The sequence below is a fragment of the Notolabrus celidotus genome, chromosome 20 (genome assembly GCF_009762535.1).
Source record: "Notolabrus celidotus isolate fNotCel1 chromosome 20, fNotCel1.pri, whole genome shotgun sequence".
In the NCBI taxonomy this organism is placed as follows: Eukaryota; Metazoa; Chordata; class Actinopteri; order Labriformes; family Labridae; genus Notolabrus; species Notolabrus celidotus.
The window spans coordinates 22,592,984-22,616,578 of record NC_048291.1 but is presented as its reverse complement, the minus strand read 5'-3'; the positions used below and the strand labels follow the sequence as shown (position 1 = coordinate 22,616,578).

The window sequence follows — 23,595 nt, the reverse complement described above, 5'->3', positions numbered from 1 at the left end:
TGACTTCCTTCTTTAAAAAGATGCAGAAAAGTTAAATCTTTTTAACATACATTTAAAAATAATTTGTTTTACGCACAGATCTATACTTGAAGAGTTCATTTGCAAAAAAAGTTAACTGACTTTCGAAAAATTAAAAAAATGTTTCAAAAAACATTTTTTTCCAATACTAGTTTTTTGTATGATCAATCATCTGAGGTTGGGTGGCTTTGACTAAGTCAGAATGACTTTACTAATCAGAAATATCTTGAAAATGTAACTTTATTAGGAATCTTTATCAAAAAGATTTTTTTTTGAAAATGTATAAAAACGGAGTTATATTTTATTTTATTTTATTTTATTTTATTTTATTTTATTTTATTCTATTTCATTCTATTTTATTTTATTCTATTTCTATTTTTACCTTTGTCATTGTTATTATGATTGTTATTATATTTTTTAACTATGTTAGTACATTGCTGTATTCCCCTTTCCCGTGTTGTAAGCATAGACTGTTGTAAGCTGCTGTAACAAAATAATTTCCCCCATTGGTGGACCAATAAAGTATATCTTATCTTATCTTATCTTATCTGTTTTTGCAAATGAACTCTTCATTTGGAGATACGAATGCAACAATATCTGTAATTCGATTGTTCTTCATTTCGTATCCTGCTACACTACCAGACAAAAGTTTGGACACACCTTCTCATTCAATGCTTTGTATTTATTTTAATTATTTTAAACATAGTTCATTAACAATGAAGACATCAAAACTAAATAATCTGGTTTTGCCATAATCTGGATTACACCAGTGCAGTAACAGTCAAATACAGCTATCAATTGTGTACTAACCCTACCTCTGAACAACACAACTGATGGTCTCAAACACATTAAGAAGGCAAGTCATTCTACAAATGAACTCTTGACAAGGCTCATGTTAATTAGAAACCATTCCAGGAGACCACTTCATGAAGCAGACTGAGAGAATACCAAGAGTGTGCAAAGCTGTCATGAAGGAAAAAGGGGGCTACTTTACAGAATCTAAAATATAAAACATATTCTGCTTTGCTTCACACTTTTTTGATATTAAATAATTCCATATATGTTCTTTCATAGTTTTGATGTCTGATATTAATCTACAGTGTTTCAAATAATTAAAATAAATAAAAACCCTTGAATGAGAAAGTGTTTCAAAACTTTTGGCTGGTAGTGTATATCAGTAATTCTTGCTCCAAACGCCACAGAGTTCAACTTATAACAATTGACTATAAAAAAAAGTTATGATTTGGAAGTATAAATCTGACCATTCATTTTAACATTTTCAACGAGCTAATTGAATACATCACGAATGTTATATGAAGCTGTGTTCTTATTTCCGATAAACCACGAACGCAGCAACCTCAGCTGCAGTACCATGCTTCAAACAGAGAGGGGAGCTGTTGTGCAGTCCTCTCTTACCATTCAGGCCATACCTGACAGCCAAAACAGCGTGACCTCACGTGAAGGGAAATTACCCCAGCAAATGTAACCCCTTTATGCAAGCTGAGCAGGCTTAAAGAGAATGAATGGCTCCAATGTAGTGAAAGTGGATATGTCAGAAGTTGGAGATTACTTATTTGACTACTTGGTTCAACTTGCAAATACACCTGCTTGGTTTGCATGTGTCTTAAATCCTGCAAGCTTTTTATGCCATCTGTAATAACTGTACTGCCTTATCTGACCTCACCTACCTACTGTTTGCATGGTATGTGTAACAGTTATCCTCCACCCTGTCCTCCACACGGGTTCTGTTGCTGTCATGCACAGGAAGTTAGTCTTCTGCTTTTGTGCTTCTGTGGTTTCTATCTGTGTTGAAGTGTGTGTCACACTCCCCTCTCCTTCCTCTTGCACGCAGACCTCAGCGTTAACTCTACAGAGTGTTTTCGGTAAGGTAGTATAGAAAATAGTGAGCGATACTTAGGTGGGTCTTATCATGGAGCCAAACAGGCCCCATTAAGGCTTGATATTCTCAAGAAGCAACAGGTTGATGAGAGGACAGACATGAGAACAATCCACTTTCTTTTTTTAGCCATCCTGTCTTCAGGACCAATGCGGATTCAGTAGACTTAATGCTCCTCTCACTGCTGGCCCAAAGACTCTGATTCAGGCCTGCTTGTTTTTGTCTTTTGGTGTGGTCAACTTTTGCCACCTTGTTTTGGGTTTGACTGGTTTCTTGGTAGAAAAGGTTTGTACACAGCTTTCCTCCTGGATTACTTCTGGAGATTAGTGATGGGGAATGCGGCTGCAGGGGGCTTGGAGCAGGAACCGGCTGAGGGACGAGAGGCAAGGAACTCAGTCGGTGCAGCTCCAGGCATGAGTGACCCAGCCCATACCTTGCAGAAGAAGCAACCGGCTCCCCCCAAACTGCCCATGCCCTCAGAGGAGGAGCTGGAGGAGCGCTTCAATGTGGTGCTGGTGAGTGACTGGACTTCAGATTTTAAATTTGGTGTATTACTAAGGCTAGCTGGTGTTGTGGTAGAGGCTTTGTGTTATGGTTGGGATTATTAAGCAAGTACACATGATTTTGTTTTGTTTGTCACAGTGTAAGATTGCACTGTTTTGAAACCCATAAACTGTGACTGATACACAGGTAAACCCATTTTGATGTACACTCAGGCCGTGTATGATGTCAGCCTTAAAATATAGTCATTCCCTTTGCCCTGTGTGTACAGACACACTTTGCAAAGTAGGCCCTTGAAATGCAATACCGCACATAATTGACACAAAATAACTTTTCATTTCCAAATAGGAGTATCACAGTAAAAGCAATGTTATCAGCAAGTTGTCAGATTTATGAGCAGAGTCTTTCCTGGACTGTTAAATTTGGCTCCTGGCTGAAACATGGTGATTAGCGCCTGTCCGGGGAGCTGGCCCAAAGAGGAAGTTGAGCAATACATGTACATGAACAAGAGCAGAAGGCCTGAAACCAACTGTTTCATCACTATTTCAACAGACTACCAACAAGTTAGAAACATAAAACCTTCTAATGAACACTTGTGAGACATGTTGAAGAGAAACACATGAAAAGCTTTGTGTTTGGTATTGAGGATACTTAATCACTCAAATATGTGGTTATTTTTAATATTTATTTAAAAAGAATAAGCAATAGAAACATCAAATATCCCATTAAGAGCCAAGAAAAGGAACAATACTTTATTAAAGGTTTGTCAAAATCATGTTAATTAGCATACTAAACTCTGCAGGGGAATTTAAGTCACAAATCTGCAGAGGCTCCACTAACATTAACAGAAACTCTCTCAGCCACATTTTGTCTTAAATTTAACACTTAAATATGTTTCATGTATCTCAAACCACAGTTTTTCTCTCTCTACCTACAGGTGAAGAAAATCACATCTTGTATATATACGTATTTATTTATATGATTCTAAAACAAGAGTGATAAATGGCAGTTGTCGTTGTCTCTACAGAGCCAGCGTGGTCCACCATATTTTTGTGGGTGTTTTAGTGAAGATCAAACAGACATTGTAACATTAACTAAGACTCATCTGTTCATGAGAAGATTAAACATCTCTCTCTAACTTTAAAGATGTGCATTCCCCTTAAGTGTGTCCTTTTAGATGTTAAGCTATTTATGTCAGAGCTGCCATTGAGCAAATAAATCCTTGTGGTGTATTTTTCCCAAATGTATTTTTAAAAAAGTACATTTCATGGGTAGAGATGGTTTCAAGTTTTAAATTAGCCCTGAACCTTGCAGGACCAAAGCTGTATTATGTCACCTAATGTATCTTCAGATATGTAAATAATATTAACGCCTTTTTTTCATTTTCACCAAGCATCTCATGCCTCACACACACCCTTACTTTTTCCATGCCCACTGTTTTGCATTTTTCAAAAATGTCGTTGTGGGTGGGTTTCATCTGAGACGTTGGGGTGGAGTGACAAATTTAAACACTTGCATGTTTTTTTTCAGTTATTTGACAAAAACACTTCTGAGAATGAAAATGTCACTATACAAGACAACATGAAAGTGGGGCTTTCGAGTTTCATAATATCCAAGACACATCCTCACTCAGACACAGTGGTAGTCTGTGCCATTTTGTGTCAACAACACCCTCTCAGGCACTGACAGTATGACATCACTTCCTCTTTTTCGGAAATTACTTCTACCATAAACTCTAGATATTGGTCATTCTGTATCTTACTTTTCAGGTCATAATGTTTGCGTAATGCTCTTCAAAAAGAAAGGAGAAGTGCACCTTCTTCCTCACCATACTGGTTATTTACTTTAGGAGTAATATTGCTCTTAGTAATTCATTCAACAGAACACGAACACTAATGTTTACATGAGTCTTTCTCATTATTGGGGTTAGTGTTGTACCACAAAACCCTCAATGTAACCCCTCCCATACCCCACCAAGACTGAAGCTCCAACTCCCTGCAAGCTAAGCAACAGTTTGTTTCCGTTCCTGCTTCTCTTTTTTTTTTTGAAGTGTGAAAAGAAACAAAAGCCGCTGCTTAGAAGAATACATGGTGGGACTTAAGATCAACGCCCTGTGTCAACTGAAATAGTGATCCATTTCAGTTGAACATAAACAATAATGAAACGATTAACTCAATCAGCAAAGAAAGACAACACATTAACTGTGATTACAGATCCTGTGAGGAAGTGTTTGTGTCCATTTTGGCATCCCCTGTGGACAACGCACAACCTCTTTCCTCTAAGCAGATTTTGTCCTTTATTTATAACTCGTGTTTTCTGATAAAAAAGCTCTCCTGCTGACTTTTAACAGTCAAATTTTACAATCACAGTGAGCTTCTGTGGAAAAACATTTTCAAAAGGCAGTTTCTTTAGCATGCTTTCATTCATCTGGTCTGACACCTTCACCCTTGCAGCAGTGTTATATAATATATATAAATATATAAATAACTATAGACAAATCATCAGTCTAGTTGCTGATGGTCTTGTTTGCTTTTGTAACTCATAAAAAGGCATCACTGTTAATTTTAACATGTTTCATAACCAGCTGAAAACTCCCTACAGGAGCTTTAAGGAGTCTATTTGAATGGTTGTGATTGAGGAGCATTCCTGCGTGCACGCAATACGTTTTATGTTTTAGATATTACATTTCTGAAATCAAATTAAAAAACTCATTACTTTCTGAAAAAAAGAAAATCTAAATATGCTTCATAAGGGCTCTTGAAATCCATTAGAAGGTAAAGAATAACCTTTACAAAGAGAGTCAAATGTGTGACTCTGTGCAGATAGTGACAGCTCAAACTGAAACATCCTTTCTGTGGCATAACTGTGTCAACTCCAAACATGGCTGAGTCGACCTAAGGCATCAGGTGTGGAGGAGGGGGTTCTTGTTTTGAGTAAAAGTTCTCCACACAGTTGAAAGGACAGTAGAAATACAGAAGTAGGAACAGTCTGTCTTTGATAGCTGTGTAATAAAGTTAATCCAAAGATGTAATCTTATAGGAAAGTCTTTTGTGGACAGTCTGATATATTTAAACTTTATTTAATTGTATACAATGACAGAAACAAACACAAAACCAAATTTAGCTGAGTATGTTTATTTTGTTTCAGAGAGACATCTTTGCTTCCGGCAGATGGTTAACACCCTTGTGCCATATAACAACGTGGATCTGTGGTTTTGAATATTTGAATATTTAAGTCGAAGCAGGAACCCTGAAGAAATTACAGCATTCAATGTTTTTTTGAGTATTGGCTGAGGGTGGCAAGGAGAACTGTAAAAAGAAGCACCTCCACATGTGACTCAGAGCTCTTCAAAATGAGATTTAGTGAACACTTAAGATGCTTTTAACCAAAGCAGCCTCTCTGTTTTTCTTTTTCAGAGCTACATGAACCTACCTCCAGATAAACTGAAGCTGTTGAGTCAGTACGACAATGAAAAGAAGTGGGAATTAGTCTGTGATCAGGTAAGACTCTACAGGCAGACGCTGATAAATGTCTTTGAACTGAAAATGATCCTTGCAGTGCTGCTCACATTGGACCAGAGTTGACACAAAAAGCACAAACAACCAAAATGGTGGTGTGGTAAAGAGCAGAGTGCAGTGTGGAAACCTTGCAGTACATTTTCTGTGGTGGTAAATGATAGAGGCGTCGTCTTGGAAACAGAGAGCGGTTTGTCTGATGTGTTTACTAGCACCGACAATAATAGCTACAGATGCTGTGCGCCAGTAAATGTGTCTCAGATGCAGTCATATCTCTATTGATCAGATGAACTCAGTCAAAAAGCCTCTTGTGACTGATGTCTCTGAATTTTGCATCCCCAGGAGCGTTTCCAGGTGAAGAGCCCCCCATCCACTTATCTGAATAAGATCAAAAGCTTATACCAGGATCAAGGAGGGGTGTCTCGCAGGGTTAGTGTAAACATAACCTTCTTTTTATATTTTATACATGGTTAATTTACTATCTGTCTGATGATGTCTCTATACATTCATTTGCTGCTTATCCAGCATAAGAAACGGATCCAGGATGCCACGCAGGTCCTCAAAGATTTGGAGATTTCCCTCCGCACCAATCACATTGGGTGAGCCTGCAAAGTTAGGGTGGGGCTGACATGACGTTACTGAAGTTATTTGTTGTGTAATGTGTTTTTTATTGTTGTGCACTCTAGAAACTATTATTTCAATTTAAGAGATATTTTCAATTTTATAAAGAGTTATTAAGACTTTATGTTGTCAAGCTTCCAAATGGGGCATTCACACTTCTTCTCCCCTGCCAGCTGGCAGTCTATTAAAAGGTTGTGAGACCAATGGCAGGAATCAGTTTTGCATGGCCCATGGGCTCAGTCTGCATGTACATCTTTACACCTTCTTGTAAAAGCATTGCCTCAGAGAGAACAACAGATGACACCTTCACCAATTAAATAAAGTTTGAATCTGTTGTTGTCAATAAACTTTAAACACTTTTCACAAACTACATTTTAGGAGGAATGTCAGAGTTAAAATGGTGTGTTAGACGATCCAATTAAATAGTGTTCGTGACATTTGTTGTTGGTCACAGTGGACCAAGCTGAAACAGATAAACAGTGTATGTTGAATAGAAGCAAGAGGATGTTTTTTTTGTTTATGAATCAAAATTGAATTTTAAGAGATTGGATAATTCTTCTTCAGAAGTAACAGTCACTGTTTTTATCCACATCCTTTACATTTTGTAGATGGGCAGAGGAGTTTCTCAGTGATCCAAACAAAGGCTTGGATGTTCTTGTGGAGTACCTGTCTCATGCACAAAGTGACGCCTCGTGAGTATCAGCAACTATCTTTGAAACTGATGATGCCACTTCATTGAAATACTCATCATCATGGATGTTCATTTTTTTATGAACTCTTCAGGTTTGATTCGGAGAGTGTGGAAAACGGTGGCACTCTGCCAGAAAGAGGAAAACCTGCAGAGAGGTCAATGGAAGACTTGACAAAAAACCCCAGCAGCTCCCAGTCACATGGGGTGACCAGAGCTGCTCGAGCACTGACTGTCAGGTGAGAGGAACTTTAAGATATGGATGAAGAAATAGAGTATGGGAGAGATGGTGTGATGGTGAAATATTGTAAGGCCACAGAGGTCACCAGCAATCATGCAATATCCCCTTGGTTTGCTTTATAAAATTTAACTGAACCTCATGCATAAGATTTGTTGAATTTGTAGAAATGAAATTAATGTCTTTTTGACTTAATCTATGTGCATTTTACATCTGCTGACGAGCACTCTGTCTCTGCTGCTTTCTTGATTTTATGGTCATATTTTTCTACACAGACAGTTCCTCCCAAAACTGAGACATCCCAACTGTGACAAATACCTTGATTTCTCACATCCCATTCATTCATCTCCTTTACTCTTTACAGAGTATTTCTTTTTTTTTTCTCCCTGTCTCACCACATTGTAGCTGTCAAACAGACACACAGTGTATGTCCAAAACAAGCTGTAAATGGTATAAGCTAACAGCTGACGTTTAATCTGTGTCTTAGAAGTTCAGGGCCTCAACTACAAACCACCACAACAACCACATCTAATTGGCTCCTGCATTTGTTCATGTGTGTGTACACTTGATATCCTTTTACAGAATAAGCTCCACTCTTGGGAACAAGATCCACAAGAAGTCCCATACATCCTACCAGAGAGATGATGTACATGTGTGCATAATGTGCCTGCGAGCTATCATGAACTACCAGGTAAAGCCTTAACAGACTGCTTCCTTTGTTGTGTCTGTCCTAGAAACGCGTTTATAAGCAAGGAGGCAGTTTCCTTCCAATGAGTTCACATAATGTCACTGTTGTTTCCCTTTTATGAGTTTTTGCCCCTCTGTGTTGATTTAAAGTCTTTTAACAGGATTATATTTTCACTTATCTACAGCCAAACATAATTTTCCTACATTTTGGTATCCATCAGTCACATTTGGGGCACATGTTTATGTGTTTTTTTCCTTCTCCTTTTTTTACAGTCTGGTTTTAACCTAGTGATGACTCATCCTCGCTGTGTCAATGAGATCACCCTCAGTCTCAACAGCAGGAATCCCAGGTTAGTGCACATATGTGTGAGACAAAGTGACTGTATTATCTATCTGTCTATTCATCCGTCCCCTTGTCTGTCTGTATCCATATCTAACCTATCTTACTCTGACACAGGACCAAAGCTCTTGTCCTGGAGCTGCTGGCTGCTGTGTGTCTGGTCAGAGGAGGACATGACATCATTCTCTCTGCTTTTGATAATTTCAAAGAGGTGAAATATTTTAATCAGTATTTTTTTGTCATGTTGCAGCCATCACATTTGATTTTGTCTGTTGCTAGTCTAGTCAAGTAATTGTTCCGGACTTCCCCCCTTTGATTACTCATCTTTTGACTGACACAAAGCAGCCCTCACATGCACATGTGCTCATAACTGTTGCACATGGAAAGCAGTATTACACGTGTGGGAAGTTAAATTGCAAGGACAGTGCACAGGTTGAAAAAAAAACCCTATTTGTGTAATGTGACTGAGGCCTGGCACTTCTTTGTCATGGAAAAAGACTTATTTCTCATAAATGCCTCTTTTATGCGGCCATTTGTTCAGGAGTTACAATGACTTTCTGAGAATATCCATTAAATCCATTAAATTCAAATAAATTGCCTTTTTCTAGGTAAGCAGAGAAAAGAACCGCTTTGAGAAGCTGATGGAGTACTTCATTAATGATGACAGCAACATTGACTTCATGGTGGGTCCACATGTGTTTGTGCTTTATTCCTACTGATTGTTTAACACTAAAAGGGAATTTAAATTCAGAATTTTCTTGAGATTCAACATCCATTATGCCTGTGTCTAGGTGGCCTGCATGCAGTTCATAAACATTGTGGTCCACTCAGTGGAGAACATGAACTTCCGTGTTCATCTACAGTACGAGTTCACTCACCTCGGGTTAGACAAGTATCTGGAGGTGAGTTTGCTTTAATATGTCAGATTGATGTGTGTGTTTCTGCAGGTTTGTCTTCATGAAGGGTTAAAAGGCTAAAGCTGCCACAGTTTATATTCTTAAAATAGCAACTGATTAAATGGACTTTTACAACAGTACTCTGAGCTGTATCCTGGACACTCACATGTTTGTAAAAGCAAGGACAGTCACCCTCTCGTGCTCCGTCCCCTGGTTCACCAGAAGCTGGGAAAATTGAAAACTGCAGGACGTGTCCTTGAACCGCATTTAAAGCTGCAGACTGGCCTACCGTGGCGGGAGCACCAAACAGCTCTAAGGGCCTCAAAGATGCAAGGTCTGAGTTCAACTCCAACATCATTAACAATAGCCTTGGCAACTCCAAGCAGCTCCTCACAACTATAAATCACGTCCTCAGACCACAAACTCCCTCAACATTAGTCATAAATCACTCCCTCCAAGCCGGCCATGTTCCATCTGCTGTAAAAACTGCTGCTATCATCAGACCCCATCTCTAAAAACCCACCTCAGAACCAGAAATCCTTGTCTTCTCCAGGACCATATCCAACCTCCCATTCCTGTCCAAGGTTCTAGAAAAAGCTGTTTCTGCTCAGATTCAGGACCATCCAGAATTCAAGTGCCTCTTTGAGAAATTCCAGTTTGCTGAGCCCACATTCCATCTCTTCTCATCCTCCTTGATCTGACTGCTGTCACCTGTGGGGTCCCTCAAGGGTTGGTCCCCCTTGGCCATGTCAACAGCAGGCATGGAGTTTCATTCCATGATGCTGCTATGCTGATTACACCAAAACTCTACCTGAAAACTGAACCTGCCACTACTGCAGCTACACCATCTTCCTCCACACTCATGATCTAAGGAGGACATGAAATATGAATATAATGTATTATTATTATTATTCTGTTCAGTGAAAACCTCTTTAAAAACACTGCACAGCATTTGTTTAGCAAGAAAAGATAAATAATGAAAATATATAAAAATTACAACCATCTATAAAAGACAATCAACCTCTAAGCTGTGTAAGTGATGATTGGAAACCTGCAACTATTACAATATCATGCCTGATTATTAGATTCAATTTTTTTAATAATACATCATTACTGTATGTCTTGGTCTGTTAGGGTCTGAAGGTAACAGAGAGCGAGAAGCTGCAGGTGCAGATCCAGGCCTACCTGGACAATGTGCTGGATGTGGGAGCCCTGCTGGAGGACGCTGAGAACAGAGGAGGGGTGCTGGAGCATGTGGATGAGCTGCAGGAGCACAACTCACAGGTCAGATACATATTCAAACATAATTTCCCTGAACATAAAGACATTCTGAGGATCTGTGATGTTGAAGGAGTGTTGTCTGTGTCTTAGCTGAGCATCCGGCTTCAGGAGATTGAGAATGGGACCGCAGAGCGAATGTCTGAACTTGAGACTCAGCTCATGCAGGCCACCAAGGAGACGGAGCTGCTCAAAGTAAGTGCTGCTCTGTGACATGAGGACATGAGCTAGGTTTAATTGGATTAATTAGCCAAAAAGTGCTCATTCTCATAATTAGTTTTAATGAGTTTAAAGAAGAAGCAATTCACATTCTTTAATCATCTTAATATAAAACTGAAGTCTAATGACTTTCTATATGAAATAAAAAAGAGGAGAGTATTTGCACTTGCACAGTTAATCTGTGGACAATCAGCACAGACAGTAGTGTCTGTCTCTCAGTTGGTCCTCAGTGGAGGATCGAGACAATGCCATTACATATTGTTCAAACAAACTTTAATTAAAAAAGCAGTGTGATGACATGAGGGACCTCGTCTGTTTGTAGTGCCACCATCAGCTTAAAGTCTCTGCTCTGGAGTGAGTTTCATTATGGTAAAATAACATTTTGCTCACATTCATATTTGTTTTTGTTCAATGTTTTATTTACCCTTATCAGCAAAGGTTAGCAAGCTAACACAATGAACATTACTTATTAATCATTAGCATGTGAGCGCTGCAGAGCTCCTGGCAGGGATACAGATACACCTCAGAATATATCTGCAAATGTAAAAAATAAAATGTTGTGCTATTTGTGTTTATATGTATATTTGTGTCTTACAGGAAAGTCTGCGGGAGTCCTGCTCTCAGGTCAGCTCCTTGCAGCAGAGAGAGCGAGAGAAGGAGCTGGACAGGGAGCGGGAAAAGGACAGGGAGCGTGTGATCACCACCACCCCTCAGATGTCCTCAGAGCTGGAGCAGAAGATCCAGGAGCTGCAGGACAAAGGGCTGATCCGACTGGGCCGCAGCGCCTCTGGAGGTCTGGACATCCAGGTGCTGCCTGTGACGGTGGTCGAGTACATCCAAGTCCCGGGCTCAGCAGAACCGCCCACTCCTCCTCAATCCGTCACTGATTCTGCTTCTCCACCATCCGGCCATTCTGCCGCTCAACCTCCACCACCTCCTCCACCTCCCCCACCACCTCCTCCTGGTGGTCCTGGAGGGGCTGTCGGCTCGCCTCCTCCTCCTCCTCCTCCACCCCCACCTCCACCAGGAGCTCCCCAAGCTCCAGGAGGAGGTCCTCCACCACCGCCCCCCTCCTCCTCCTTTACCTGGAGGTGGACCCCCACCTCCACCTCCCCCACCTGGTTCTGGACCCCCTCCTCCGCCTCCCCCACCTGGTGGTGGTGGACCCCCACCTCCTCCTGGAGCACCGAACACTCAGCCTGGTAAGTTTTTCAGATGAATAAAAGAACTAAAAACCCTCATGAGTAAGAATCTCTGGTTTGTTTATCTCTCTTCTTCTTGTGTCTCCTCAGGGCTCAAGACGAAGAAGCCCATTCAGACCAAGTTCAGGATGCCGTTGTTAAACTGGCAGGCCTTGAAACCAAACCAGGTGACAGGCACCGTCTTCAATGAACTGGATGACGACCAGGTCTTAGGGGTAAGAAGATGCAACTCTTTTTTCCCCCCTCACTGTACAGTATATTATTTCAGATATCATTCTTTATCATCCCTCTTCTCTGTTTACATCAGGAGCTGAACATGGAGATGTTTGAGGAACAGTTCAAGACTCGGGCCCAGGGTACTACAAAAGATGTGTCCACTATCAGCAAGAAGGTGGTCCAGAAGGCTCCCAGCAAGACCACCTTAATCGATACCAACAAGGCCAAGAATCTGGCCATCACTTTACGCAAGGGAGGGATGAAACCATCTGGAATCTGCACCGCCATAGAGACGTATGTGCTACATCGAGTTATCCTCCCCCTTTTTTTTCTTTCACTCACACACTTTCTCTGATCTGCCTCTTCTAACTATTTTTTTTACAGGTATGACCAGCAGTCTTTGTCTGTAGACTTCCTGGAGTTACTCGAGCACTTCATACCATCAGATTTTGAGATGAAGCTGCTGGTGAACTACGAGAAAGATGGTCGTCCGCTCGAGGAGCTCGCCGACGAGGATCAGTTTGTGCTACGTTTTGGAAAGATTCCTCGCCTGAAGCAGCGCATAAGCACTCTTACCTTCATGGGCAACTTCCCGGAAACTGTCAAACGCCTGCAGCCGGTCAGTTTGACACATGTAATAAAGCTGACACTAAAAAAAGAAAAAAGAAAATGAGATTCAAGTTCTCATTTTGTTTTGATCTCCTTCACAGCAACTGAACTCCATCATTGCTGCATCCATGTCCATTAAGTCTTCAGCCAAACTGAAAAAGATTTTAGAAGTAAGTTAAAAAAAAAATGACATGCTTACATGACATTCAAATCTGTGCTTATTTTCACAAGTCATCCTTTTTGTTCCCTTTCAGATTGTTCTCGCCTTCGGCAACTACATGAACAGCAGTAAGAGGGGTGCAGTTTATGGTTTTCGGCTGCAGAGCCTGGATCTGGTAAGAAGCTTCGTTTTTACATTTGCTCTCTCACTTTAGAAAAGGTCACAGATCACTTAGACTTTTACAACCAATAACAAAATATAAGCTAATTCTAGCAAACCTTCCATATATATCACCTTGTAATTGATAATTGCATATCTTTGGTAACTTCAGAGATCATCTTATTGAAGAATCTAACCCTATGACCTTCACTTCTCAGCTGTTGGAGACCAAATCAACTGACCGCTCACAGACGTTGCTACATTTCATCACCAGCATCGTCCAGGAAAAATATCCCGAATTGGCCAACTTCCACACTGAGCTACACTTTGTAGACAAGCAGCCCTAGGTATGTTAACCCAAGGAATCAAGCTGTTCTGTAACCTGTGATTTAAAATTGAGATTTGATTAAAAACTCAATTCTCTTCATTTGGCAGTATCGCTGGATGGAATCTTCAGGACATCCGCTCATTAGAACGAGGAATGGAAATGGCCAAAAAGGAATTCCTGGTGCAGGATGACAGCCCTGTGCTGAAGGAATTCATCAAACCAACAGTGAGCAGCTGGAGTCTTTCATCAAAGACAGCAAGACAGCACAGGTTAGCCTTTCACACAAAACCTGCTTGCTTTGAGATGGATTCTTTAAAGGTGCTGTTGTCTGACTCTGCCTTTCCCCCACCAGGAGGCATACTTCGCTGTGGTGGAGTATTTCGGAGAGAACCCCAAAACCACACAGCCTTCCATGTTTTTCCCACTGTTTGGACGCTTGATAAAGGCCTATAAGGTGAGAGTGTAGGGAGGCTTTATGATATTTATCCAAAACAAATGTTGCATTCAATGTTAATTGTTTTGTCCCTGATTAAACACAGGCAGCACAGCAGGAGATTGAGCTGAAAAAGAAAATGGAGAAAGAGAGCAAAGAGACGAAGGGGCCGCTGTCTCCAAACAAGCCTGGGTCACAAAAGGTCAATTATTTCAAAAACTGAACATCTAGTATTTTAATTATCTTGAATCATATTCAGCTCAATGAAGGTTCAGTTTCTTAGTTAATATTCATCCAGTGGAAAACCATCATGACACTTAAACTCTGACATGATAAGAGGCTTACTTTGCATTTTCACCTGTTAGGGGCCGATGATGCCCAAGATGCCTCAGATGGACCTCATAGCCGAGTTGAAGAAGAGGCAGGTGAAACCGCAGGTTCGCGAAGGGAAGGATGGCGCCTTGGAGGACATCATCACAGGTACAATAACATGATTCTTTTGGGATGACTGGCATGGCAATGTTTTAGCATTTGTCCTGCATGTTTGATGCTAGCCAGCTGCTAAAATGTGTTTCTTTTTGGTCCGACTCAGATTTGAGGAACACACCGTACAGGCGGACGGATGTTCGTCGGCCCGCACAGCGCCAGGACACTTGAGCTATTTCTGTTCCAGTTCTTTTTTACAAAACATACTGGAATCCTTTAAGCATACAAATAAAAGCACAGGTTTAAAATGATATGTACAGTTTTATAAAAATGTATTATCAGCTCACAGTTTGTATTTTTGAAAAAACATGTAGGGTGAATCTTCTGTGTAAATAGAATTTTATGACTGAAGTATTTGATATTTTACTGTAATTATCCATACATTAAATCCAGAATCTGTAAAAAAATTTAACATTGAAATATTTCTCAGTCACGTGATGGCTTTGTATGCTCTTAATTTGTAGTATTGCCATTGATGAAGTAACAAACTAAACTGTATTTTAAATAACACATTTTTTAACCAATTTTTTTTATATGTATTTTCTTTACAAATTGGAGCTCAGAACTCCCACAGTTTGTGTCTGCATTTCAGTCAGACAACTCACGTTTACTTAATAAGTTTATTGCAGCATACAGTATTGTGTTTGCCGTGTGGGCTCCGAATTTCATTACTCCTCGTAGATATTTAAATGCAGACATTAGGAGCAATGAGAGAGGACTAACCCCCCCGGAGCCCGCAGGTGGAAGCCGGGGAGGAGGTGGGGACAAACTTCACACAGCACTGAGCAGAACAGCAGGAGCACTGCAAGCAGAGGCAGAGACAGGAGGCTTGCCGTTTAAATAGACCGCCGAATGAGGATGTTGAGATCAGCTGATGGAGAGGTGGTGACGTGTCAGTATGATTAGCGCGGCTCGAGTTGTCTGCCTGAACTAGCTTGCAGGCAGCGCTCCATTTCCCAACGAGACATAATCATCAATGTATTGATACAATTCTCAATTATTATCAAGCAAGATGAGACGCCACCATTGTACAAGAGAGCTGCACTTTATTGGACACACAATCACAGCAAATTATGTACAAAAGAAGGCAGAGTCAACTGCCGACTATCTTCTCACAGGGAAAAACACACACATTTCTCACAGAATATCATGGCATCCACACTGATAAATTAGTATCTCCAGTATCAGTAGGCTTTAAATTATATATCATTATATCATAGATCTATTTTCTGTATTATTTTTGTTCTTATATCACACTACTCTACAAGTGGGAGAATCACTCAGTGGAAAGAGGACACCATCACTGGTGACGTCTCTGGTTGGGGTGCGTTCAAGCATTCTGAATCCTTCTAGACATTCAACACTCTTGGCCACTATCATCATCTCCATCGTCACATAACATCACAGTAAGACTGAACATGCCTGTGTCACAGATACCAAAATAATGTCTCATTCTTCAGTGTTTGGAAACCACTTCTCTCTTCTCTCTTTCTCATTTTCTGCAGAAAACATGTAGACAACATTTTTTTCGACTGCACCGTGCGATTGCTTGAGACTATTCATGCATTGTTTTGTATATACCTTTGTACCCATCGCCATAGTTTAGTATTAAAACATCTTTTGGACATAACAATTTGTTGAACTCGCTAGGAATGACTCGGCATATTTACAATTCAATTTTGTTTTTCTACTTTTGATGCCAAGATTTTTGAACATCCACACATTCATGTAAAAATCTCATATACATACTATAGAATGTAGGTTCATTATAAAAAAAGATAAAATGGCAAAGAGGAGATACATCTTTAAATTCATACACCTCTACATAATTCCCTCACTGATCCATCTTAGTGGTTTGAACGTCTTCTGTGTTTAGCTTAAAATGCTACTTAGAGCCCCATGATCCAACAGCTGGAGCTGAGTAAGCAACAAATGTACTTTCCACCTGTCGTGAAGATTAAGAGGCTGTTGTCTCTGAATATGTCACATTGCTACCACAGGTCCCATGCAAACATGACACAGAGGAATATTAAGCCATATACTTCTTTTGCCAAAGCAGCACGGCTCAATGTAAAGCCTTTAAGCACAACCTGACCTTTCACAGTAGTACCCACATTACGTCTTGTTCTATCCATCCCCTGCTCACTAATACCAGCTGAATCACAAACACAGGATTGGGGTGAAACGATACAAACAGACCACAGGTACAGAAAACAAACCCCCAAAACAAAAAGAAACACAGTAGCAAAATAAGCCCCTTAGCACAGGCACTGGTCCAGGCTCTCACACCGCAGTAGTGATCCTTCACATAAGGAGGCAAAGGTGTAGACGAGCCGGACAAGCGTTTTCAGGGACAAGCTTTTCATAAATCAAAATTACATTAAATTCAAATCAGTGTTCATAAAGAAAATCCTAGAATTAAAAAAAGAACTTCAGTTTATATTACAGAGGGTAACTGTATCTATACAGATATTTTTTAAACAAATATAAAATGTTCTGTGTATGAATAAATAATCTTAGTGTGAAATGTAATTTCTCTGTCAATGAATTAAAAAAGAAAAATCTGTACAAAATGGTCACTAATATATAAAAACTGAAGAGATGATGACATTTTACAGTATATAATTTAATCTAGGCCTATATATATATCACACTTTTCTTCACAATTATTATATCATACACAAACATCTCACTTAGATATATTTATAGTTATATTTCTTCTATTTTTGATTTCAAGTTTGCACAAGTTTTTCTGATTGCCAGGGGCATCCACTGTGAGTGTCTTAACATGCCCTCTAAGCCTCCAGCCATGTTGAAAATCTCAGCCCACTAACACTTGTCTTGAAAATATTATTCCAGAGAGCACTGTCACGCATTTCTCTGAGGTTTCATCTCAGACTTAACTTGGGGAAAGCAGCCAAGCGTGAACACTTCCTCCCAACGCTCACCAGACGCAATTGCAGCAAATTTAACTCCGAGAGTTATGGATTGAGTGTGGAACAGCATGAGTAAGTGAATTTCTTTCATTTGACTTCACTCAATATGAAACCCAGGGCTTGAACCTGCCTGGCAGAGCTACAGAGCGCCCACAGTGAGGCTTAACCGCTGTGCTGTGAGCTTGCAGTTTTGCACATTGTAAGAGCTCAGGGAGTGTTTAGTCAAATGCCGCCGTTGCAACTTGACACACTCTGCATTTCAAGTGTGCTTTTCTTTTTCTGTGAAAAATGGAAACAATCCATTCCCGCAGACTCTTCTTTGGGTAAAAGTGTAATTCTGTCATTGCTGCTGATCTAATACTGTAATACAAGATCAACTGGGGATTTCTGGCAAGAACAAAGTCTTCGAGGCACTGGGAAAAACATGGTAACAGGTCCTTGCAAACAAACAGGCCTTTCACAAAGGCAAAGAGCACTACCTTGGTTAAATGCATGAGTGCTAATTACATATTGCACAATGCTACTGTTCATGAATCGAGGCCCATTAAACTTTATCCAAGGATAACCTCGACTGAGTGGTTTTCATTTCACAGACCAAAGACAAAGCAAAGTGAAAGGGGCAGGGAAAGAACATCCACTTATTGGCTCTATGACTGTCAGACACTTCCTCTCATCTCTTTGGGTCTTTATATCACAAGCCCCTCTATGGAAGGAAGGGAGGCAAGTCAAAGCTAGTCTTATTAGAGTAGCCTTCAAACACATGTCCCAAAACTAATCCCCTCTCCTCAAGCTGCCTGCACTTTGACACAAGCTCCTTTGCACATGTTTTAATCTCGATGCCACAAAGAATTGATTTCACACAGTCTTCTGGTGAATGACTGAGAAAAATATCACTTTGTCTGTGACTGTCTGTTCAACCTCGTCACCTCCCCCAGTGGGCAGCCTTAAGGCGACTACACAGGAAAGTGAGCTTCAAAAGGGTTCCTTGTGCAGAGTAAACACTTAGGGAATCACTGGTAGGCTTTTGATGTGCTTTTAAATAATGATAACTTCAACTACTGTTCTGAAGGCCAACTACAGAGCCAACATTCAGAAGGTTTTATGTTTCAACAGGAAGGTAACAAACAGCAATGCTGCTCATCTAATGGTAACAAATGTGTAGGGATGTACCTTCCTTCCTCTAAGAACACATTTGAAGCTTTGTGCTTGTCATGGTTAACCAGATTTAAGAGGTGACAAAAGAGTGCCTATTTAACAGGAATCTGTACTATATTATTCTCCTCTCAGGCCATTCAAGAGCGAAGCTCAAAAGTAAAAATGGCATCAGAGATGTTCGAGTGCGATCGTTCCACTTCTGTAAAAGATGTATTTTTGCTCTTGTTCAAAGAAGTTACAGTGTTTTAAAACAAGACCAGCAAATTGCTGAAACTTAAGGAGCGGCATCCCAGAAGAGAACCTTTGAAGTTCAAAAGAAACGAACATCCTGAAAGAAACTCCTGGATCTGTCACTGCAGATCAGACACGTTAAAGGGTGAAATCCTGTCCTGGTTGATGCAGCAAATTTATCCGGAGTGCTCTGTATCAGAGGTGCGACAGCTGTGACTAGAACATGAATCATAACACGAGGTGTGCTGAAACAAAAGTTGTAGAGTGTGTGCTTTTGCCAACAGATTTACAAGTGCATATGTGATTGATAAAATGTGTGTATATTTATCACCGTGTGTGCTTGAGTCTTTGGGAGGAGTGTTTTAAGTCAGGTGCTAATATGCTGGAGCAACTCGTAAGATGCGAATACAGAAACATACTGATTGTCAAGAGAAATCAACATTGATAACGTATATAGACAATTGTATACATTTTTTTCCCATCTGTTGTGCAACTATATCTCCTGGGTGTACTTTAAATACAAGTGTGCTGTTATGAGACTTCACCCTACAATGTGCTTTTCTGACAACAATGTAAATATCATTGTAAAATAAATTTTAAATCAAATATCCTCAATATTCTTCATTTTTGGTGCAAGATTTTTTTTGTAGGGATGATTCTAAATTTCCAAACATAGACAAAAACCAAAGCAGGCTCTCAGATAAAGGAATGTACACTTGCAACAGAGCACAGGTCAGAGATCAGGGACTGGAGACCGCCAAGTAAACTCTTTACACAAGGTGTACAAACAGAGGGGAAAATATAGCACCAGGTCAGAGTACCAAACACAGGCGATGCAAGAAAGAAGATGTTATATATGCCCTTTTACAGTAAAACAGCCTTTACACTAAACTAACCTTCATCTACTTTTGTTTTTCAGTTCACATTCTGCAGGTAAGTGAGAGCAACACACACATAACTACAGGACTCACTTGGTGATTATTGCAGCTCCACGCTCTATGATAGATGTCACAGAAATGATTTCTACTCTGTATACATCCCATAGAGTGAGTACACGTGTACACGTGACGGCTACTGTCAGTAAACCATCCTGACCATCTCACTTTAAGCAGGCAGCTGACAGGAAGGGAGGCCCATTTGTGTGCTCTCTTTCTTGTAGATTGGCAGCATAACTGTGTGGGAGAACAGCAGAGGAACAATGGAGCCAGATCAGAGTGGGTAACTTATCCAAGAAGAAGAAGAAGAAGGAGAGGAAGAAAAAGGAGGAGAATAATGTGACTTCATTTACAGTCTGATAGTGCTGTTCGTGGAAATATGAAGACTGATACCAGGATGAGTAGAGGGAAAGAAAATGAAATACTCCCAAAACAAAACAAAACATGGTTCAAAGAGTGAAGTGAGTTTCCATATTGTAGTGAGTTTTTGTTTTCATGGTTCAAGATGTGATCTGATGTGCTTGTGTTCTCTAATGTCCTCATCCTGCTCATCATGGAGAGTGTCCAGGGGTCAGATCCTTCTTCACAGACTCGCTGCCACCCTCCTTGCAGCTGTCAAGGCTATAACCACTGCGCTTTAGAACCGCAGATGAGAGGCTGAGGGGACTCAAAGGGGTGGGAGAGGAGGGAGAAAGCGAGGGAGTCGGAGTGGTAGGGGATGAGGACAAAGGAGAGGGAGTAGTGGGGGGAGTCGGGGAGGAGGACCGGCTACTCTGCAAGGGCAAAGAGGAGGCTCGCTGCTCGCGTAGAAGGCGGTGATGACGGATGGCCGAGGAGAGGAGCAGGGCTTCAGCACTAAGGCCAGCAGCTGACAGGCTTGCCAGCAGGGCCTTCGCTTGGCTCGGGGAGGCTGTCAAGGAGGGAAATGACCCATCCTGAGGGTATTTCCTCAGGCCGGGGGCAAATCCAGCTGCAGGGGAGGGCACTCGGCCTGAGAAAATGCCCGTTTTGATACCAGAGAGGTAAGACTCCACACTGCCACTGGTGCTGTTGGTCCCCAAAGCCTTCAAGTAGAGCAGGGCCACAGGAGACAGGGAGAGGGAGGGGAGGTTTTCAGGGATCAAAGGGGAAATCATGAGAGTTAAAAAGTCTGAAAATTGACTGGGCACTGTCCCCTGCCGCACCTTCCCTTCCCATCATAGTCAAACATGCCCGTGCATGCATGCTTGCACACACACACACACGCACACATACACACAAACTCACTCTTCCACTAACGTACACAGACTGGGGTTCAGTGTAGAATTTGGAGGGGGACAGTAAAAGGGGAAGATGGATGTGTGTAGCTCTCCATTCAGGTTAACAGGAGGAGGAGGAGGTCGAAGAGGCCGGACACGCAAGGGTCGCTCACTGCTGCAGGGTCACACGAACAGTAGGTGGGGTGAGGTTGGCCGCAGGCACAGGTGTCAGAAGAAACATGTAGTGGAGGGGGAGGGGGGTGAGGGAGAGGAAAACAGAACAAGAGACAAACACAGGAGATCATTATTCAGGTTGATTTCAGCATGTGTGATGCAAGCCACGAGACCGGCTGCCATCTACACATGAAGACCAAACCAGTGATGAACACAGCTTCTACCACAGGGGGCAACACTAAGAGATGATACAGATTACACAGTTGTTAAACACCTTTATTTTGCATTTTTAAAAGATGTTTACTCATTAAAAATGCAAAATATTCGGATTGACCGACAGCATCACACGTTGGGTCTCTTCGTGTAATGCTGGAATGAGTCAGCAGATGGCACTGTTCCAACAAAATCAAATTTGCGTCCCATTCACAACATGTATATATGGCTCCTCTGCAGGCAGGGTGACAGTGAATGCATCTGTCAGTAACAGTTTAGTGTATTTCACTCCATCTGTCCTTTGGATCTAAAACTTTACCTCTACTTTGTGCTACTCCTCACTACAGGAAAGCTTGTCTATATGTTTGTTTAGTAAGAAGAGAAAGGAGTAAAGTTTTCTTTAAAGCTCCAAAGTCTTGAAATGTGTTTGTTTAGGGATTATGGGGATTAGTTCTGAATAAAAAGAGAGCAGGTGTACTCGTCTGGACTGTGCTGCTGGGAAGCTTTCACCTGCTCTGTTCAAGTTCCACAGCCTGTGCTGCCAAGCGTCCCTGGAGAGCACGGCTGTTCCTTCTGCTCGAGGAACTCCTCTCAAGCCTGGCCGACACATTTATTCAGGGCTGTGAGTGCTGCAGAGCAGCCACCCTTCATCTTTTGAACTCGGAGCTGCCTGCCAAACGACAGCCCCCCAGGAAAGGCCTTCACAACCCTCAGATTAAGCCTGGTACCTTAACTAGCCTGTTTTACTGCCAGAAGTAATAAGAGGCCAAATGGGAAATGGAAATAGGGTTTTGCAGCGTGAAAGTGATTCACATTGTCATGCCATCCTTGATCTGTGCCAAAGCAAACGGACAGAAATTGCGTCTTTGAACTGTCTGTTTTTATCCAGCACTCTGATTTGAAGGATCCTCATGCCTAGAATGCTTTCATACCTCAGAGTTAGGCTTTAGTGAGCAGACAGACAGAGCATAGCAGCACACACCACCATCAGAACGGCTGTGTTAAATGTATCACCCACAATTAACACAGACAGATTACATCAGACCACAGACTGACAAAGGAACCTGATGCTTTGCAAAGAAAAAATGAAAAAATGAAAATAAATATTTCCTTCCTGCTCCAATGATCAGACTTAGTTGGAATACATTATTTGCAGGAGCCAAGGGTAGCAACACCTGAAATCTGCCACCTCAGGTGCTACCACAAAATCACAAATTAGCTGAAAGGCACTTGAACACTGAGCTGCCGATTTTTTTGTTGTTGATGGAAAAAGAGAATAAGTAATGAAATTAATAATTCCAAACACAGGACCCTCATAAAAACAAAACACAGTGATGTCTTAATGTTTAACTGTTTCTCCAGCTGGTGTTCATGAAATGTTAATGTTAACCAGCTGCTTCTTACTGAAACTGATAGGAAATGTTATCATGACTGAATTATTAGTACCACTGAGGCAATAGGTTAATACTAGTAGATATTCCAATCTATTACTGTAGTGGGCAGGGATGGGAGGCAGTGGGTCAGTTAAAGACTCATAAATTGCGTCATCATTCTGTGATTGTGTGCCCCAGGGAAAAAAGCAAAAACAACAATGGGTACAGCAAGGAGGGAAGAGCTCTGGGGTGATGTTGCCATGATCAGGGTATTATGTTGAGGAAAGGAGACACCATTACCCGTCAACTACTGGCTGAGCAAGGGTGGGCATGTCTGATTAGCGGAACAATAATATCAGTCAGAAATGGGAGCAGCAGGTGTTTGCTTGAGGGTACAGTCAAAGTGAGATGAGTGCTGTGGTGACTCACTCAAATAGTGATCATTTTAAGTTACAGCTTTATAAGTAAACATAATCCTACATAGTGATCATTTTAAGTTACAGCTTTATAATTAAACATAATCCTACATGTCAGATCCTGGGAGGCTGTGACTGTTTAATTATATTCTTCAAAGACAACATGCCAACTTTTTTGTCATAAATGTTGTGAACATTTAGTTTATGTGGCAGCAGGAAGCTTGATTAGATTTTTAAGTGGTCTAAGAAAGATGATGAGCATACTGTCAGGGATGGGTTAAAAACACATTGGTTGAAGTGAGCGTAGAGTTGGTGAAAGTTCTCAATCAACTTCTAAAGGCTGTTTGCAAGAGAGCCAGCCGCCTCCATAATTTGATGAAATGAACTGCAGATAATCAGCGTGTTTTTCTAGCATACTTCATGCTCAGCTGTT

The 23,595-nt window shown here is 41.0% G+C and overlaps 2 protein-coding genes across 2 annotated transcripts in view; one reads left to right on the top strand and one right to left on the bottom strand.

The window, feature by feature from the left end:
• Positions 1 to 1,527: 1,527 nt before the first annotated feature.
• On the top strand, positions 1,528 to 15,015 carry fmnl1a (formin-like 1a). The gene is given in 27 exon segments (XM_034712344.1): positions 1,528 to 2,430; positions 5,833 to 5,916; positions 6,274 to 6,360; positions 6,457 to 6,530; positions 7,161 to 7,244; positions 7,336 to 7,479; positions 8,061 to 8,169; positions 8,439 to 8,515; positions 8,623 to 8,716; positions 9,114 to 9,188; positions 9,297 to 9,407; positions 10,536 to 10,685; positions 10,773 to 10,874; positions 11,496 to 11,963; positions 11,965 to 12,100; positions 12,191 to 12,315; positions 12,408 to 12,610; positions 12,701 to 12,935; positions 13,027 to 13,095; positions 13,180 to 13,260; positions 13,463 to 13,621; positions 13,702 to 13,786; positions 13,789 to 13,841; positions 13,925 to 14,026; positions 14,112 to 14,207; positions 14,371 to 14,485; positions 14,598 to 15,015. Coding segments are annotated over 27 exon segments (3,369 nt in total). The 5' UTR covers positions 1,528 to 2,244; the 3' UTR covers positions 14,663 to 15,015.
• Positions 15,016 to 15,520: 505 nt separating this feature from the next.
• The window catches only part of si:ch211-278a6.1 (SRC kinase signaling inhibitor 1), a 44,934-nt gene continuing 36,859 nt past the window's right edge, over positions 15,521 to 23,595 (bottom strand). Inside the window, 1 exon segment of the mRNA XM_034711492.1 lies at positions 15,521 to 21,161. Coding sequence (XP_034567383.1) covers positions 21,156 to 21,161 — 6 coding nt within the window. The 3' untranslated portion in view covers positions 15,521 to 21,155.